The sequence below is a fragment of the Lissotriton vulgaris genome, chromosome 10, assembly GCF_964263255.1.
Source record: "Lissotriton vulgaris chromosome 10, aLisVul1.2, whole genome shotgun sequence".
NCBI lineage: Eukaryota > Metazoa > Chordata > Amphibia > Caudata > Salamandridae > Lissotriton > Lissotriton vulgaris.
In genome coordinates, this window is record NC_141698.1 from 844,583,288 (window position 1) to 844,602,134 (window position 18,847).

General features: G+C 42.8%; 1 protein-coding gene across 1 annotated transcript in view; it reads left to right on the top strand.

The window, feature by feature from the left end:
* The window catches only part of CUBN (cubilin), a 1,372,460-nt gene that overhangs the window by 195,553 nt on the left and 1,158,060 nt on the right, over positions 1 to 18,847 (top strand). Inside the window, exons 14-16 of the mRNA XM_086941783.1 lie at positions 4,683 to 4,917; positions 7,299 to 7,480; positions 16,213 to 16,375. Of these exons, the coding sequence (XP_086797909.1) occupies positions 4,683 to 4,917; positions 7,299 to 7,480; positions 16,213 to 16,375 (580 nt within the window). The remainder of the gene's footprint in view (positions 1 to 4,682; positions 4,918 to 7,298; positions 7,481 to 16,212; positions 16,376 to 18,847) is intronic.

The following is an 18,847-nucleotide window of genomic DNA, read 5'->3' on the forward strand; positions in this document are numbered from 1 at the left end:
GGTGGTGATGGACGGAGCATCTGAATCAATCAAACACTCACACCCAGTCAAAAGATCTGGGTTTAATCCATCACCGTTCTTTAGCCCACTCTGCCACCCCAGTTCAGACATGGCTATATGCAAATCAGTCTGACCCTGTGCCTCATGGGAACAGTCCAGCCCAAACTGCCAAGCCATGTCTTCCCTAGACCGGAAACAAGCTTCTGAGGACCGGTTTCTGGCATTCCAGCTGTCTTCAGCCCGGCTTGCTTGAATCCAGTGGCAACGTGAGCAAGGGACTCACGTCTGAGCATATCCTGCCACACTTATGGCGGCCAAAAGCGGTACAAAAGGGGGTGGTGATGGACGGAGCATCTGAATCAATCAAACACTCACACCCAGTCAAAAGATCTGGGTTTAATCCATCACCGTTCTTTAGCCCACTCTGCCACCCCAGTTCAGACATGGCTATGTGCAAATCAGTCTAACCCTGTGCCTCATGGGAACAGTCCAGCCCGAACTGCCAAGCCATGTCTTACCTGGACCAGAAACAAGCTTCCGAGGACCGGTTCTGGCATTCCAGCCGTCTTCAGCCCGGCTTCCTTGATTCCAGTGGCAAAGTGAGCAAGGGACTCACGTCTGAGCATACTTTTCCACACTTATGGCGGCCAAAAGCGGTACAAAAGTGGGTGGTGATGGACGGAGCATCTGAATCAATCAAACACTCACACCCAGTCAAAAGATCTGGGCTTAATCCATCACCGTTCTTTAGCCCACTCTGCCACCCCAGTTCAGACATGGCTATATGCAAATCAGTCTGACCCTGTGCCTCATGGGAACAGTCCAGCCCGAACTGCCAAGCCATGTCTTCCCTGGAGCGGAAACAAGCTTCTGAGGACCGGTCTCTGGCATTCCAGCCGTCTTCAGCCCGGCTTGCTTGAATCCAGTGGCAACGTGAGCAAGGGACTCACGTCTGAGCATTCCCTGCCACACTTATGGCGGACAAAAGCGGTACAAAAGAGGGTGGTGATGGACGGAGTATCTTCAGGATCCTCAATAGATAATTGAAGCGGGCCATGCATATATAGGAGAGAAAAACAGAAAATGAAGCAAACCCAGCAATCCTAGAAAATACCACGTCCCAACTGAACCTCATTTGACTATTTCCAAAGAATATTCTTAAGGGTGATCCCATTGACCCCAGAAATATGACAGACAGAACGTAGTGTCTTGATAAAGGTGGCTTAAAACCAAACCTACCACCGAAACGCGTCGACGCATTTCCAAGTATAATTCTTCAACTCGAACACCTGTGTTGATACATTATAAGACGGTGCATAACACATGGGTGTCAGATAGAGTTTGAATATACACCTTGTATTGTACAATTGGATGTCTTACTGTTGTCTGTCCCCCTTATTTGTATAAATTTTGCTGGTCAATTTTGAATTTCCATGTACTTTGATTATTATTGTCATTTTTTAATTGGTTTTACTTGTGTATAGTGGTGCTACTGTCCACTTATTCTGTGTAATTAATAAACTGTGTTTTTTTGACTTTATATACGAATTGTGCTAATTGCTTTGTGATTTAAGTTGTTCAATTGAACACCCTACTCAAGGAAACCTTTTCTGTTTAATGGTTGTTCTGCAGCCTGTAGCCTGCCTTGACCCCTTAGAGGTCTACCCTACTGCTTGAACCCTGTTCCACTGCTTGAACCCAGGACTACCAGAGTGACTCCAAGGGCTACTTGGCTGGCCTCTGGATCAGAGCCTCAGGTACAGAAAAGGCTCCAACTATCTTGACCCACACATGGACCCAGCCTGAGTGAGTCCTGACCCTTTAAGTGGTGTCCCTCCAGTTTGGACTCTTTGCTTAGATATCCAAAACCTAACATTTGGGACTTAGACATTTTTGTCTAAAAACTGCTCTGAGAACTGAAAGGAGACTGGAACCAACCTGCCCGTCTATCCGCCCAAGTTCCATCGCTTGTTGGCCTTACTTTGGAAGAGCTCCCGTTACATTCATCTCCGCAGCAGGAAATCCTGTTTGAGTGTCTTTCGCAGAAGGGGTATCCTGCATTGTGGTGCCCTCGTCAACTACAGCCTTGTCCTGCTAAAGATTTTCAACTTCCCAAAAAGATATTCGGGCCAAACATCAAAATCCTCACTGAGAGTTCATGCAGCTACTCCCGATAACAAGGCCTTCTGCTCGGACAATGCCTGAAGCCTTGCCCTGTTGAACTTTTACCTTCTCAGACATTTTTTTTAGATTTCTTCTAAGTCCAAAGCTGATCGCTGACTGCGTCCAATCCACTTCCTGTCTCCGACTCGCACTCCATTGTAGTCGTAGATATTTGTCAAATGCCGACTGCGTCCATTCCACTTCTTATATCGGACTCACACTTCATTGCGGTTCAACCAACGTTGACCCAGTCTTGCATGACTTGATGTCTATGGTTGGGCCTTTGATCTTTTAGGCACTAGATGTTTACTTAAACTTTAAAAGTTCATAATTCTGGTTTTATTAATTGGATTTTTGTTGTTTGGTTTCAAATAATTTATTGAAATGTACTCTATTTTTCTAAATTATTGTGGGATTTTTCTTGTGTTGTGTTTTCACTTTATTCCTGTATGTGTGCTGTATAAACACTTTACACATTGCCTCTAAATTAAGCCTGACTGCTTTTGTGCCAATCGACCAGAGGTTTAAGCACAGCTTAATTTAATTTAATGACTTTTATGATTCTGCCTGACAGGGACTGTGGCTGTTGCTTGAGCAGGGTTAACATCCTACTCAACCAAAAACCAATTTTCTCACACGTCTGCCAAAAAAATGAAATCTTTAAATCTATTTCATAGTACCACTCTAAGGTCCTTGTCAAGAGTTACCAGTGATTTGCTGTGAGGATACTTAGGACGTGGAATGTTTGATTCTAGCCTCCATCCCCAGGGGTGTAGCCTTTGGGTGGATTGTTAGGGGTGTGACACAAAACAAATGAATGCATTATTGGCATGGCAGGTGGATCGTGTCTGTGTTAGTTTTATTCATCATCACAATTTAACTAAGAGATTTTAACTAGTTTATTGTTTAAATTAGAATCAACCATATCTAGTGAACAGTTTACCAAAAAAGTAGTAGCTCTTCACCCATATAAGAACTCCTTGAATGGGTGAAAATTAAATAATGTTTAGATTACACAAACATTGGCAGTAGGAGTCTTGGAGAGCTGCTCCAGTCACAAGTTTCTATACATGCTACAGGCAATCAAACATCTAAAAGGTGGGACAAATGCTTCGAAATAGTCTAACCTCTCGCAGTCACTTGAGGAGGCATTCCAAATCTTGGTTTTTCGTCACTGTGCCACTCTAGACAGAGGGCTTGATTTAGGATTTGATAGATGGAGAAAAGGCAGAAAGAGTGGTAGAGGACTTTACTCAGCACACATATTTAGAGATGTCCACCTGCCCCACTGACATCGCTATACATTGGCAGGAACTGCTGTCATGGCAGTTTCTTTCAATGTAGGAAATGTTTAATGGATCGCTATGTCAAACATGATGGTCGGGCGTCTCACTTTTACAAAGAATTTTTTTTTTCAAACAAACTCCTGAATCAGGAGCCTGTTTTAAAAAAATACGAAACAAATGACCCTCACACCATGGGAGTTATCTCCCATGGTGTGGGGGTCATTTTTCTAATCTGACCATAAAGGACAATCAAAAAAAAGCCATCTAACTGTTCACTCTAACCTGGAATGACAAATGGACTGCTTACTTCCCTTGTTTCTACACTGTTTGACGATGTTTAACACCAAGGAAGTATATGTTACTCTACCAGTGTAAAAACGTGCTGGCTACCCATTTTTTAGATCCCGCCGGACGGGTTACTCCATCACAATGGTGATGAATATCCTGTCCGTTGTGGTGAAGTAACCCATCTTCTGAGATTTAAATTAGGCCTCTAGCCTGAGGTGGGTAGACCTTCAGTTTAGCGGACATAGTACTCTGACACCATTGTAATGGAGTTCCCTGGCCGCCAAACTTGAAATCAACCCCAGATCCCCACCTAATGCAAATCAGTATTGGCCCTGCTCCTTAGAGAACAGTCCATCCTGGCCATTACATCCATTCACCCTGTGGCCTATTGCCTTTTCCCATTGGAATTGTGATACTTACACCCTGAAATCTCATCATTGCCCAAGCTACGCTCCCGTCTATTTTTCATACCAAAAATAGGCATCAGAAATCGTTCAGCCAGAATTAAGAATAGCATATGCACCCAGGAATACCAGATTCTTTCCACATGCCATTCACTGCATGTCTTAATAGCATGCACTTTTCTGCTGACATTTGCCATCTGCTATGAATAGGTAATACATTGCAGTTGGAGTGGGGATGCTCCAGCTTGGAGGCTGGAGAGAAGGAGTTGGGGACAACAAGAGGGCTCAGCAGAGCTCCCCAAAGTTGTAGTGAAGTGTTTTTTGCTCCCCTCTTGGCAGCCACGCCCCGTGGAGGGAGTTTCGGTGGGGCAGGGAGGCGGGGCGAGGGAGGGGTAGGTTGGGGGGTGCTAAAAACCGGAGTATGGATAATTGAAGGTAAGTAAACAATTTAATTAATAAAACGAATTTCGTAGCGTGCCCTGCATCGCAAAATGTGAACCAACTAAACTCAATCTCTTTGCATGCCTCTTTACTGTTGTAGATTCTACGTGTTACTTTCCCATACTTTGAACTGGAGGGCGGTGCAAGGTGCAGCTTTGACTACCTCCAAGTACATGACGGAGAATCGTCGTCAGCCTTCATGCTGGGAAAATACTGCGGTACATCTGCTCCTGCACTTCTCTTCAGCAGCCACAATTCGCTGTATTTCTTGTTTGTGTCGGACCACTCAATTAGCCATGGAGGATTTACAGTGGTGTGGGAGACTCGGGACCCGGGTGAGTTTTAATACAGTTCCTATATGACGTGGATACAATGATGCTATGTTATGCAGTGTATCGTGATTAGTTCAGTACTCACAGCTACAGGGCTGTCTCAAAGATTTATTACACACTTAAAAGCAAAAAAGAAATGATACAGTAGGCGAAGAATAGGAAGGAGAGGCTATAGGATTGCTGAATATATTTATAAGCGCTTTTGACACACATGTTGCCCCACTCAAGGCTCTGCGGTTGCCTGCTGTTCATGATCTGCCATAGGCAAAGCTCTTCAAACAAAATACCATCACCAAGATATGAACAAGACTCCAACAATTCAACCAACAAACTAACAACGAAATCTCTTGCCCCAGCCTCGCTTTTCATGGCCTTTTCCCCATCTCATAAACTTTTGATCACTCAGATCTTTGTGAGTCACAGTGTACACAATTGGTCCATGTCCATCCATTAATAAAGAATCAGTACATTCCTAAAAAAACCATGTCCATTTTGTTCTCTGCGTAAACAAGTGTCAGTTACACAAAAACAAAAAATCATATTGAAACTATCTGAAGTCAATAACGTTTGTCCTGTAACAAACCTTATATTTCTTGGCAAACTGACAAAAAAGCAGGAGCACAACAGAAACGATTACTCCTAAATACATCCCCTGGTCCCCTGCATGCTGCTGTCTGGCCCCTTCACCGTTATAAAACCATATTCCTCCCTGTCTTAGCTTTACTCAAATTAAAAGGACTTTCTCACTGTAGCCAAGCTAAATCTCAAATATTACAACAGTCTATCAAAGTCTTCCCTACCATGGGTTCTACTCCTTCCTTGAAGACAATATACAGATCATAGTCTGGGCCTGCTACTTTCTGAAGCACTACCATAAGTGTAGGTCCAACAGAAAATCAAAATCCTATACCCTTTAATCTGCACTGTTTGTATCTCTGCACTTGAAGTGCACAGGGCTTCTGGTACATCAGGTATGTGAATGACAGTTGTATCTAATAATCCTTTCATTTCATTTTTCATTTTGAGTGTTTTGTATAGCGAGAACAAGACCCTTGCGGGTATCAGAGCGCTTTACAGAGCAGATAAAGGTGGTAGACCTAAGCTTAAAAATACTGTCAGTTAGATAAATACAGAAATGGTAGCTAATATAGAAAAGCACATATATACATGGATGTAAAAATAGTTCAAGTGAATTTGACCAAAAGGATCTCTTTCATTTCTTTTTGAAAAATGTCGTTGAGGGGTTCAGTCTCGTGTGAGGAGGCAAGGTGTTCCATATCCTGGGAGCCATTCCTGAGAAGGTCCGGTTGTATGTTTTCTTCTTGGAAAAACGTTGTGGTTTCAGTAGAAGGTTATCGTTGTAACAAGGATATGCAGTGGCTAGCCAGTGTTTTCATAAGCCTCTAAAATGAAAAGCCAACTAGTGATTATGTCTATCCAATGACACTGACGTATTGTTCTGATGCCTGGAAGCGTGGCACCTATACATGTGCTAACCCTTTGTCCTGGAACGACGACTATGTGCAAAATAGGCCTCACACTAAGATGTCATGAGCTCTCGCAACAAAACACATAATCTTCTAAACAAATGCAAAGCCTTGCTACTCACCTAGCACTCGTAAATCATCTCCCATCCTTTGTCTTAGGTGTGGTGTCCTATTGCACCTCATTGGTAAATGGATTGCACGAAGCAGACTTAAGAGCAGCACACTTGGTATGAAAGGCAGCTGCAAGACTTGTGTCCGCTCTGGGATAACCCCATGTCTACATTCACTGGTAGCACATTAGATACTGCCTGGAGTTTTAATACTCCAGCATTACACATTCAGCACTCTGAACACAAAGAGAGATAATTCAGAACCTCTCACTACCCCACACACACACTGCAAAGTGTGATAAAAAAATGCACTAGAAGCACCAACCAGTATACATTCGCACATGAATCAGAAAAGATTGTGAATCAATGAATAAACATTCAACCATATTTGAGCCAGGCACTGGTGTTATTTACACACGTGGAGGTTCACCATTGGCCATCACATAATGTTCAGAATGTCTTTCGTAACACACATCAATGATATGAGTAAAGGACAAACTAGAGATGTGATAAATGACACTTGCAGTTACTAGACTCCATAACACACCATGCTTATAACTATTTATTACATAAGCCCCTCCTTCCTTCCTTTTAATGTCCAAGAGAAGCCAGACCTGAATATAAGCAATTGGAATGCATTTTACTGTTCTCCAAAATACATCTATGATTTTAAATGTAATGACAATGCTGGCTGCCTAGTGGGAGGTATTAGGTAGAGCGGTAGAACCCAGTGGGGGCAGCATTGCTGGCTGTTACAAAGCCTTAATCTTTTTGTGTTCTGTTTCAGAATGTGGAGGTGCTTTGACCAATACCCATGGCTCTATTAGTTCTCCAGGATATCCTGGTAATTATCCCCCTGACCGGGATTGCTACTGGACTATTTCAACCAATCCTGGACTTATCATCACATTTGCCTTTGGAACACTGAACATTGAACACCACAGCAGCTGCAACTATGATTATTTGCAGGTGACGTGCAAAACATTATGAAAATGGTAGCATTGAGAATGTGTTTATGTTTGTTCTATGTTATCTTCATGTCAAGTTTTTTTTCGATTTGATAGCATGTATGTATAAAATATTTTATTACGCGCTCTGCTACTACAGAGTATCCTGGCGCGAAATCTTTAACTTTAATGTACTATGGTTTATGCCAACAGCATCAGTAGCAAAATAGCAGCAATCACTCATCAAATTCACACAGAGAGACAGAATGTAAAATATTATCTTCCAGGGATGTTGGAGGTTATACATGTAACTGTCCCAAGAACCTTTGCTAACCACGGCAGGCCAAAGAGCAGTCTACATTTGGCCGTTGACTACTGATCTGCCTTGGGTTACTCAGCAGTGGAGTTGTGAAACCATATTCCGCCTGCCTGGGGATGTGAGAGCATGTTTGAGTAGTTGGATATCGTCAGCATTGTAGGTGTCATTTTGTGGATCGTTACATTTTAGTGTGAAGAGATCTTGGATTTTGTAGCATCCTCGACTAGGGTAAACTTTCAAAATATATTTATTTTCAGATTTATATTGCTCGGACACGCATCAGGGTTCCAGCGGGTTACCATAATAGTAGTTAACACAGACGTTTACATCAATAAATGTGTACAAAAGTTACCACAAGAGACCAACACAACAATTTGGCAGAGGACATACACAGTTACACAAATTCAGTTCAGGGTGCAGTGGAGAAAGTACTTAAGTCTGGTCAAGGGTCAATTAACTAAGATGTCTGCCAAATAGGAGGAGCTTGAGGTCCTTTTTGAAGGTTGCTAGGCAGGTAGGTGGACAGAGTGAGGGAGGCAGAGAGTTCTCGACTGAAGGTGTGGGATTCCAGGAGCATATATGGAACCTCTATTTGCTGCGGAGATTTTCAGTTTCTCATTTAGATAGAGAGCTGAGGAAGAGTGCAGTGCTTTGTAAGTAATGAAAGTGATTTTGAATTGGGCCCGCACTTCAGCGGGGAGCCATTGGAGGGTTAGCAGGGCAGGGGAAATGTGGTCACATTTCTTTGTACCTAAGAAGAAGCATGCTGTAGCATGTAGTGCTGCTCTCAGTGGGCCTAGGTGAACTTTGGGCATGACTGAGAGAAGAGCAATTCCATAGTCTGGTCTAAAGACAACGAGAGACTGCACCACTGTTTTGAGGTCTTGGCCTGAAATCAATTGTCAGATACCCCAAAGCTGCCTAAGTTGGTGACGTGTGATGTTGGCTGTGGCTGTTTTGTGGCTGTGAAGATTAAGGCTATTACGAAGGGAGATGCCAGGTGATCTGGCACATGTGACAATGGCGGGCAGCCATTGAAGGCAGGAAAGTTGGCCATCCATTCTTGTACTTGAGTTTTTGCTTTTGGAGGTGAGATCAAAACAAATTCTGTTTTAGTTGGAGTTTTAAATGATGGTTGGACATCCAGTTTTAAATCTTTAAGAGTGCATTTGAAACCAGGGCATTGTCCTCCCAGGATGAGATTTTCAAGTATATGTGGGTATCGTTGGTTTTGAGGTGGAAAGAATCCCAGATTTTCTGAGAATCACACATAGTGTTTTTTGGTAGAGGCTGAAGAGGGTTGGGGAAGAGGATCGAACCTTGAGGGACCCTTTGGTGAACGCTGAGTGGTCTTGAGAACAAATTGGCCATTTTCACAATTTGGGAGCTGATGGATGGGCAAGAGGAGTACCAGTTGAGGACAGTGCCTCCAAATCACATGCATACTTCAAGATTAAGAAGGAAGTTTAGATGGTTGACAGTGTTGAATGTGGTGGATAAATCCTGAAGGACCTGGAGGCAGTAATTGCCAGAGTTGAGGATTTTAAGGGCGCCATTGACCATTCAGAGAATCGCAGTTTCTGTATTGTGACCCTGGCGGAAACTTGGAGAGTATCTAGGAGGTTCTTTGTTTGAATGTGTGAGGCTAGTTGGGAGTCTTTGCAACTTTTGATTACTTTGCCTAAAAATAGGAATGTGAAGACCGGGAGGTAGTTGTTCAGGTTCTCTGGATCAAGAGGTTGTTTTTTCAAGAGCGGAGTGATTTGATCCTGTTTTAGTCATTCTGGGAAGAGGCCCTGTTTGAGAGAGGAATTGACCATGATGGTCCATATGGAGAGTAGGTGTGTGGCAAGAGATTTGATGAAAGAGCCTGGTAATTGTATCCTTTTGGTGGTTTGAGGGTTTGGAGATAGTGCATTGCAGGTCCTGCTCAGAGACTGGAGAGAAGGATGACAATGATTGTAGTGCTTTGCATAGTAGAGACTCAATCGGTTCAAGGGAGTCGTTGATTGGAAGAAAGATATGGATGTCTCTAACATTTTTATCAAAGAAATCCACAACGTCATTGCAATGGGCAACAGATGGCTTAGGAGCCGAAGTGATAAAGGAGTTAGTAAACAGTGCATAGCCCAAACATGTGCTTTGGTATATTTGTTGCAGAATTCACAAGGTCCCTGCTATGGGAGGATTTGGATCTAAGAATTTTTTCTTTGTTTCTTTTTCTTGCTTTGCAAAGCTTAGTCATACTCAGGTGAGATGGTCCTTGTTTCACACATTTTCAAATAAACTTTTGTTTTTTATAAAGCTCTTTTGAGAACCAGGGCCATGAGGGTTTTGGTCTGGATAATTTGCAGTTCAGGGGTGTACATTTGTCAGTAAGGGATTCCATACAGGAGTCGTACTGGTCGGTGGCCTTGTTTATGTCAAGATGAGGTGTAAACAGATTTAGGGAGAGAAAGGCCATGATGGCCATAGCCTTTGTGTCAAGGCTGGATGTGTCTCTAAACCATATTTTCTCTTTCTTGGGCTGCCTGTATGTTTTGGTGTAAAAGCCAGTTAGAGAGATTGGGATCTGCATGTGATCAGAATAGTAAACTGGGATGGGGTAATATGTCTTCAGGTAGGAGGAATTGTAAATTATCAGATCCCGAATGGTGCATTTCTGGTGTGTAGGTTTATGGCAGTGTTGTTGGATATTGTTGGTATTGAGAAAGGAGGTAAAAGTGCCTATACAGCTGTTGCTCAAATCTCCCCAGTGAATGTTGAAGTCACCAAGGAAGTTATTGTTGTCAGAGCTGATAATTTGCCAGGTGAAGAAATCTATGCATTCCTTGATGGTTTATTTTGTCTCTGTGGGTGATAAATCACATATAATCTCAGTTTGAAGGTAGTTAATGTGGACAGTTCCGCATTTAGAAGACTGAAAGTGAGTTATTGGGAGGGTTTGGATTCTCAGAGAGTATAGGTGAATGAGTGCTAGGCCTCCACTGTTTCAATCTTCCTGGTCACATCGCAAAATAGAGTAGTTCGGAGGAAGAAGTAATTCTAGAGCATGGCTAGATAACACATTAAGACACATTTCTGTGAGGATCAAGATGTCAAGATTATGGGTCAGGCTCAAGGCTGATAACTCTGGACAGTGTTTGACTGCAGATCACTAACTGTAAAGGATGCAGTTCAGGGAGAGATTGTCTTTCTGACTTGGATATTCCAGGAGGGTACTTGGGATTTGTATCAAGTTAAGAGGAGTTGAGCGTGCACTGGGATGGTGTGTGTGAGTTTTAATGTGGCTAGAGATGATGGTGGAAATCTGCCAGCCCCCTGTAGTAAGATGGAGGAGGAAGTAGCAGAATTTGAAGCTGCATAACTCTTTAGGAGATGAAGTAGTTCTGCGTTTTCTAGGGCTGCATGTGTCCATTTGGGTAGGCATATGTTCCTAGGTATGTTAGAAGGGTGTGGGGGATGCCACATCTGGGGTAATGGGGGAAGGAGTGATGGGAAGACAGAGAGTCACTAAGCTGGAATAGAGCTAATGTGAGGATATCCATTCTTCGAGAGAGGTGTGAGTACAAAGAAAGGAGTTTGTTGAACAGAGGACAGTTCTATTCAATACTAGTAGGAGGATAGGGGTGGTCTGTCCAGAGCGGACTTTGAGTGGTTGAGGTGCAGAAGGGGAAGGTGCTGGTAGTTGGTGTCTGGTGTTGGAAGATGTTGGGGCAGGGGTTGAAAAAGGTAGGAAGGAAGGGGGAGACAAGTGGGCCGGTTGTCGGGATGAAAGAAGGGTGGCAGCAGCAGCAACCTAAGTGGGGATCGTGCTTTGTAGAATGTTGGAGAAGAATAGTGCAGAGATGGTCTAAGGGAGAGATGTTCAAGGTCTGGAAGAGGAAGTGAGCTATTGGTTGTGGGAGGGCATAAGGTATTGTAGGAAAGTCTGTGGTGGGAGTCGCTGCCTGGGTGGACCCGAAGAGGGAGAGTGGAGGGTGTTATGGGTGTACAGAGAGGGGGTTCCTTGAGAATCGCAGGAGGGCTTGAGAGTGGAATAAATTAAGTTGATTGTGTCCAGAATTGTATTGTTGGCTTGGAATATAATCTTCCCTTTGTTGTAAATGGATATAGAAAGTTCCTCGGGAGAGGGAAAGGGGGAGCAGCATTTTAGTATGCAGCAAAAGGGGAATGTTAGCGAGAGAAGTGTATGGGAGAAAACTGCATAAGGATCTGATCCATAGGTCAGTATTGTGTGTGAAGAGGAGGAGGTCAGGTTTGAGGGAGCCTTTGCATTGGCAGTGGTATTTGTCTGTGAAAAGGGTTTCCGGGAAGTCTCTCAAGGTCCTGTGTTTCAAGTTTTTCATTGCATGTTTGGAAAGATTTGCGGGAGTATTTGATCTTGAAATCATTTGTGCCAGATTTGTAAAAGAAGCGGTGCTAGGGAGGAGCTAGTGGCAATGGATGCTGATGACATATTGAAGGCTGATGCCTGTTCGGAGGTTGTAGGAGGTGACCAAGTTAGCCACTGCTAGGTTAAAGATGGTTGTCCTGAGTTCATTCATAGCCTTACGTAGAGCCCAGTGATTGACAATATGGGCTGATTCCGTGGCAGCTCCAGGCATACACAGTGAGATGGAGGAAGTAAAACCTCAATAGTCCATAGGGGGATCGTAATGGTGGGCATCCGGATGTGTGTAGGGCCACAGAAGCACTCAATTACGTAGAGCAGCAGCTTCAGGCAGCCTTCTTGGAGAAAGTTTCACCAGCTTTTCTGCTGCTGCTGTTGGAAGAGTTGTTACTCTTTTGGTGATTCAATTATAACTTTGGTGGGGCAGCTTGTTAATAGCAATGGGGTATACCCCAAATGACGAGGGACGGCGTTCAAACAAGTTGGGACCGCTCTGGTCCAAGTCCAATACACACAAAACCCCTGCCAAAAGACCTTAGATCACGAGTGCATACATGTTTTCCTCCTCGAGGACTTCCCAGAAGGTGGTAGGGTGATATGGAAAGTTTTTAAGTTAGATCTCACAGCTGGGATGCTCCTAAGAAAGTGGGACTCTTCTAGAGGGCGACATGAGTCCAACAGGGGCAATTAGGGGTCAAGCATGGGTTCAAGTCATCTCCAGGGAGGTGGTGCCCTTGAAACAGCAGGGAAATGCAGAGTAGTCAGGTGCCTACCCTGAAGAGGCAGCAGCGTGGCTATTCAGGGAGTTTCGAGGGTTCACGGTGGCATACACTGTGATACAATCAGCTGTAAGGGTATTCAGTCTCACCTAGGTTGGTGTCAAACAGGTCTGAATTGGAAGCCAATACCTAGTCCCACAATGTGTCCATCATGTCTCAAATAGCAAGCCATGAAATCATCTGATCGTTCTTTAGCTGGAACTACGTAAGAAGATGATGATGGTTCACACCCATTTGTGGTACAATTTGTTTAAATTATCCACTTCTGGAATATGGAGTGGGCATTCTATGATGTGCATATTTGTATCCATGATCAAGTCTAGTGGCTGGTATGGGCATTAGAGGGGGCACCAACAGTCTTGTATGGCAAGGAGTATTCCCCAGTGCTATGGAGTTCGTTTTCGAATTTAGACATAAATGCAGATTTCCTTCTCTGAAGGTAAGTCTGTTTCTAAAGAGGGACTGCGGAGGAAACACTTCTTACTTCGAGAATTTTTTTTTCACCACAGAGAAGAACTTTTTAAAGTGAAAATACACTTCAACATCAAATCTCCTCATTCACATAGTTAGACCTTTCACAATTCTGCATACATAGCCATTTGAGTACTGGTCGGTAGCTGTAGAGTTTACAGATCTTAATATGCTCTTCTGGAACTGCTGAAAATTTCAGATAGTCAAAGTTTTACTCCAAATGGAGGGATAAGCCTAATTGACTAAATATCAAATGTTCCTTTAATTTGTGAAGTGGGTCTAAGTAGTTGAAAGGGGCTATATATATATATATTTTTTTTAATTATAAAATCTCTTGTTGATTAAGTTATGTTTCCTGATTAAGTTATGGTTTCCGGCTGATTGGGCGCCTTATCCTTCTATCTCAGTCCCTCGTAGTTACCCGACTTCATAAAAACTTGCCTCCTATCTACATCACTTACCTTGAATAGAGGACTTCTGTGGGTCCTCTTTGCTTTTAGTTACACAAGTTGCAGGGAGTTGTAAAGATCGTGCTTACTACAGGCCAAGATTTCTTTTTATTCGGTTGTCGAAACTACCAGGACATACTTAATTATTATAGTACTATACCTTGAAAAAGCTCCACAGCCTTTATTCCTGAAAAAAACCCGCATTGGCTGTCCTATCATCAACAGACATGTCTCTTGCTGTAAATGAAGACCTTTGGGGTGCACCCGGAAGTCTTTGAACTACACAAAGGAACTCATCCATACCTCTTATTTATATAATTCAGGTTGATCATTTAGAAAATTCTCTGTATCTATTTGTGGATTCCAACATTTGGAAATCAGCAATGTACATCATATTTACCTGGGAACTAGGTATGAGCCAAACTCTCACATGTATGCCCATTAAAAAAAGCTGATATAATAGCCATATTAGTAATGCTAACCTTTGTATGTGATTGTGATTGTTTTCAACATGGTCGCACCTAATATCAAATAGAGAGCCCAATGAACAAATGTTGGGGTAGGTACTAACAGTAATATTTCAATAAAGGGGTTAGTGTTTGTCTGAGAAACATAGCGTGGAAAAACTAGAGACCATCTTCATGATGGGAGTTAGTACCAAATTTATATCATGGCAAAGGTTAAACAAGATAAACTGATTATGGTTGCTCTGTGTGGTCTGTGCACCACTTTGATTGCAAGGACATGCATACTGTGACCACATTTGAATGTATCACGAGGAATAACTCTATCACAAACATTTCTGCCTTTATAGCCTGCTCAATTCAGTCATGATACTGAATGGGGCTGACATGTTCTCATGTGTTGGCATCCGCAATTAATTCTGGGCTAATAGTCTGTCTCTCCTCAGATGTGCCTGTTGAAACATTATCTGCCATTATAATTTATTGTGTTCTAACTAAAAATTCCTAAAGAAAAATCATATAGGTTACATTTCTATCATAATTTATGTCAGCCCAAATATATGACTGATGATATGAAATATATCAGTAATAACAGATAATCTTAATGATGTGTAACAGCAATAACTTTGTGTCACCTAAAATACATTTAAAGTCTTTAATAGCATCCAGTGTTTGACACTATTGATATGTGTCTGTGTCATTCCAGAAGAAGACAAACCATTTGCTAGTCCTTCTTGTCCCGGCTCCAAACAGAATGTCAAGGATGTACAGCTAGGCCTGTCGCATCTGAGCGGGAACAGGAATACAAATTCTTTTTGGCCTAGAAGTGATGCAAGTAATGGCCCTGTGGCATAGAGAGCTCTGAGATAAAACTCTGTTTTCGAAGGGCCAAGACTAATTTGCAAGTCCTTCTGTAGAATAGCACAGCAAGCAAATGACCAAAAATGGAATCCAACCCCGAATAGTCAGCAAATGTTCTATCCATCATTTTTTTAATCTCAAAAACTGAATTTGTCCAGACGTCAAATGGGAATTGACCCTGGCAAACATCTGTGTTGTGTGCAATATGAGGATTAGATTGTTGACCATTTAATCCACCACATTCCGAACACATGGCCAGATTAACTGAGAGCTTGCGTTGCCCTTGTCGCACACAAGGGGATGCAAGGCAATACAAGGGGTAAAGTGAGATTTACTAGCCCACTCAAAGCCACCTTGCGTAACTCTGTGTGACTTAATAAATTCAGAGAAATGCAAGGTAGCACAAATCGCTTTAAGTTACTATGTGATGGAAAGAAATTCCATAGGTGGAGCGTGAGCTTTTCCATGCATCCACCCATGGAATTTGACGCAGTCTCAGTTTTAAAAAGTGAAGTAAACTTGGGATTGCATCAAATGGTACTCCTTCCCAACAGTGGTGTAACAAGGAGAAATATCTTCATTTTGTACTCATTATTCTCTTTCAATGCATCATTCATAGAAAGAAGAAAATGCCGCTGAGAAGTTTGCGTGTAGGAAGAAATCCTTTCCTGCACAAAAATAATCCTGCCTGTAACACAGACACTCTTGAACCATGGTGCAAGGATGCCTGCGTTGGTGCTAGGCAGCACTCAGTGTGCTAGCACAAGGAGAGAGCGAGAGCAGTAATGTGTCTTATCTTAGTATATATGGCATGTGCCTGCTCTCTCCCTGTCATACAGCGCAGAGCAGCAAGTTCTCTCGCTGCGTTGCGTTATGTGTGGTTCAAATAAATCTGAGCTAGGGTATACAGCTACACCTGTGTTAGACCATGTGTATGTGTATGAATCACTCTGTCAACTATATGCCCTTTGTATATGTTAGGATCCCTGTTTATTTAATGAACTGTACTTTGTTATAGATTCAAGATGGACTCCTTCAAGATGACCCTGTCCTTGGCAAATTCTGCAGCACTGGATCACCTGCTCCACTGCAAACCAGCGGTCCACAAGCAAGAATCCACTTCCATTCCGACAGTGCGATCAATGACCGAGGCTTCCAAATCACCTACACAACATCATCCAGTGAGTAGAGCATGTCTTCCGGGTACTAAAGAATGCTCCTCAGAAAACATGCATTTCATATGTGCCTCTAAAATACACAGGGTGCTTAATTTATATACAGGAAGGAAAAGTGACAAGACTTATATCCTCCTGAAAAAAAAATCAGCTCATTAAAAGTAGAAGCCATTGGCGTGTATAATATATGGCTCATTTTGTTAAACAGAAGCCTCGTTCAATTAATGCCACGCATTGTGGAATAAACGGTGCTTACTGGGATGCAGTGTGAGTTGAGATAAATTCTTTTGTAGTGGTTTTAAACATCATTATCGTGTGTTGCTTTGGAAAAAGTTTTAAAATGAAATTGGGGACTGGTTTCCATTTTTGTAAACTGCAACATGCGAGTAGCTTAGTCAATTCCGCTTATTTAACACTTTCGGCTATTTGATAGCTAGAACATTAAATAACATTAAGAACATGATTAAATGAGTGAAACAGTGATATGACTATAAAGGCAAAACAATATGTGGTTATTTACCAGCTACGTGAGAGGTAAGTGTGTTACTTTTTATTATGGTGTTGCTGCTTTCTGAACGAATAGATTAAGAATTTCATGTGATACCTGCTGAGTTGGGTTGCTATCTCCTTGCATGATATGCGTTCAATGGCAATGTGTTACTCTGTACCCTGGAAAGCAGTCTTTTTTCTAATAACTTGTTTTTCAGGGGTATACAACGGGTCCCTTTAGTTTTGATGCTGATGAGATCTGACCAGATACTAATATTTTTTAGATTACCCTCTTTGGATGGGTAGAAGCCTTCTTCCTTTGTAGGTGCTGCTTCATCAGGCATTTGACTTGATTTTTGCTGAATTTGGTTGCTTCCTGGTGGTCCAATAGAAGTTCTATTTTAGACCTCAGAGGGTTTTGCTAACATTAAGCATGAGTTGATTCTTGGATTTGATTGCTTCTCTCCATACCCTGGCTGCCAACTGGTTCAGTGCGCTGAACTGTCTCATTATGGCATAGAGTGGCTCAGGTGAATTTGTGTTTGTCTGTAACCATATCTAATGAACATTTCCAGAATCTTCTTAGTTGGTATTGGGTGCGAATAAAAACCTTCTCATGACCTGAGCATGCACAGCACACCCACCAGGAGCGATGCTGAGACCACCTAACACATTTCACATGCTTAATGAAATATCTAGCAGGAGAGGTGAGCTTCAAATCAGTCTACATAAAAGTGAAAACTTCAGAACTCAGCCCTAACTTGAGTTCAGTCACTACTCTTATTTTGTGAATCAGCAATTAAGACAATGGTGTATTTTTAAGAAATGCCACTAAGAATAACATTTTTCTAGGCCCCGTCCGATATGCAACATCATTAGTCTGATTTGATTGACACATTGTATTCCTTCTGAAAGATGCTGTTTGGGTATACAAGGAGACCTTCAAATGTCTCCTTAATGGTGAAGTTCCATAATTTATCACTGGTTACATGGTGTTTTCAAGTTTCTCCCCCGACATTTTTACTGAGCTATTGTTTCAGAATCTTGGAGCCTTAAGAGTAACGTCAGCATTTTTTGCCAGAATGCATATTTCAGTTGATTTCCTTCTATGCAGTAGAACTGGGCTATTTGTATTTTGAAAGTTTTTGTAAGAATGTGGCACTAAGGTCTAAATTTCATCGCTCTCCCAAACGCAATACTGAAAGGACCTTTGTGAAATCATGAGATCAATGTTTGTTTTCCCTCAGTGGTCTGAGTTCACTCACGAAAACTGTGGTATAGGAACATGTGTGGCTCTACTGTGTGTTCTGGGACACGTACCAAAATGTTATCTAGTGTATTTGCCATTTGTAATGTTGCTGCAGTGAGCTATCAAGTAATGAAGTATATAAATGCATCATGCTCAGTAGTTAATTTGTGAAAAAATAAGTGCCGGGGCTCTCGTCAGGAGACAGCTTGCACAAGCCCATTGCTCCTATTAGCGCCGCCTATAACAGAACCACCCAGGGCCGGAATGGCCATAGCGGGCACAGGGCATTTCCCCGGTAGGCCGCTAGCGTGGGGGCCGGTTTTGGGCCCCTGGGAGGCCGTTTTTGTTACCGGGGGTCGGTAATCTCGCCCCCAGTAACAAAATCGGCCGAAACCGGCCCTCTCAAACTGCTCGGCTCTACTCCCCCTCACCCCAGGGGGGCGGTGGGTGCTGAGCAGTTTGCCAGGGCCGGTTTCTGTTCACAGTCCGGCCCTGGAACCACCTACCAACGATGACACCCTACAAGTGGGGAGAGGATGGGGCATAATGGCTAGAGCTGCTGTCTTTGGAACTGGGGAGCCAGGTTTGAGTCTCGGCTTAGGCTCAACAACCTGTGATTCTGGGCAAATCACTTAATCTCCCCGTGCCCACCACAAATGGTCCTTAACTCGTGCTCAATGAAAAGCGCTCCAATACCTTTGGGTTGAGTTCTCAATATAAGAGCCGATGCCGAGCACCGG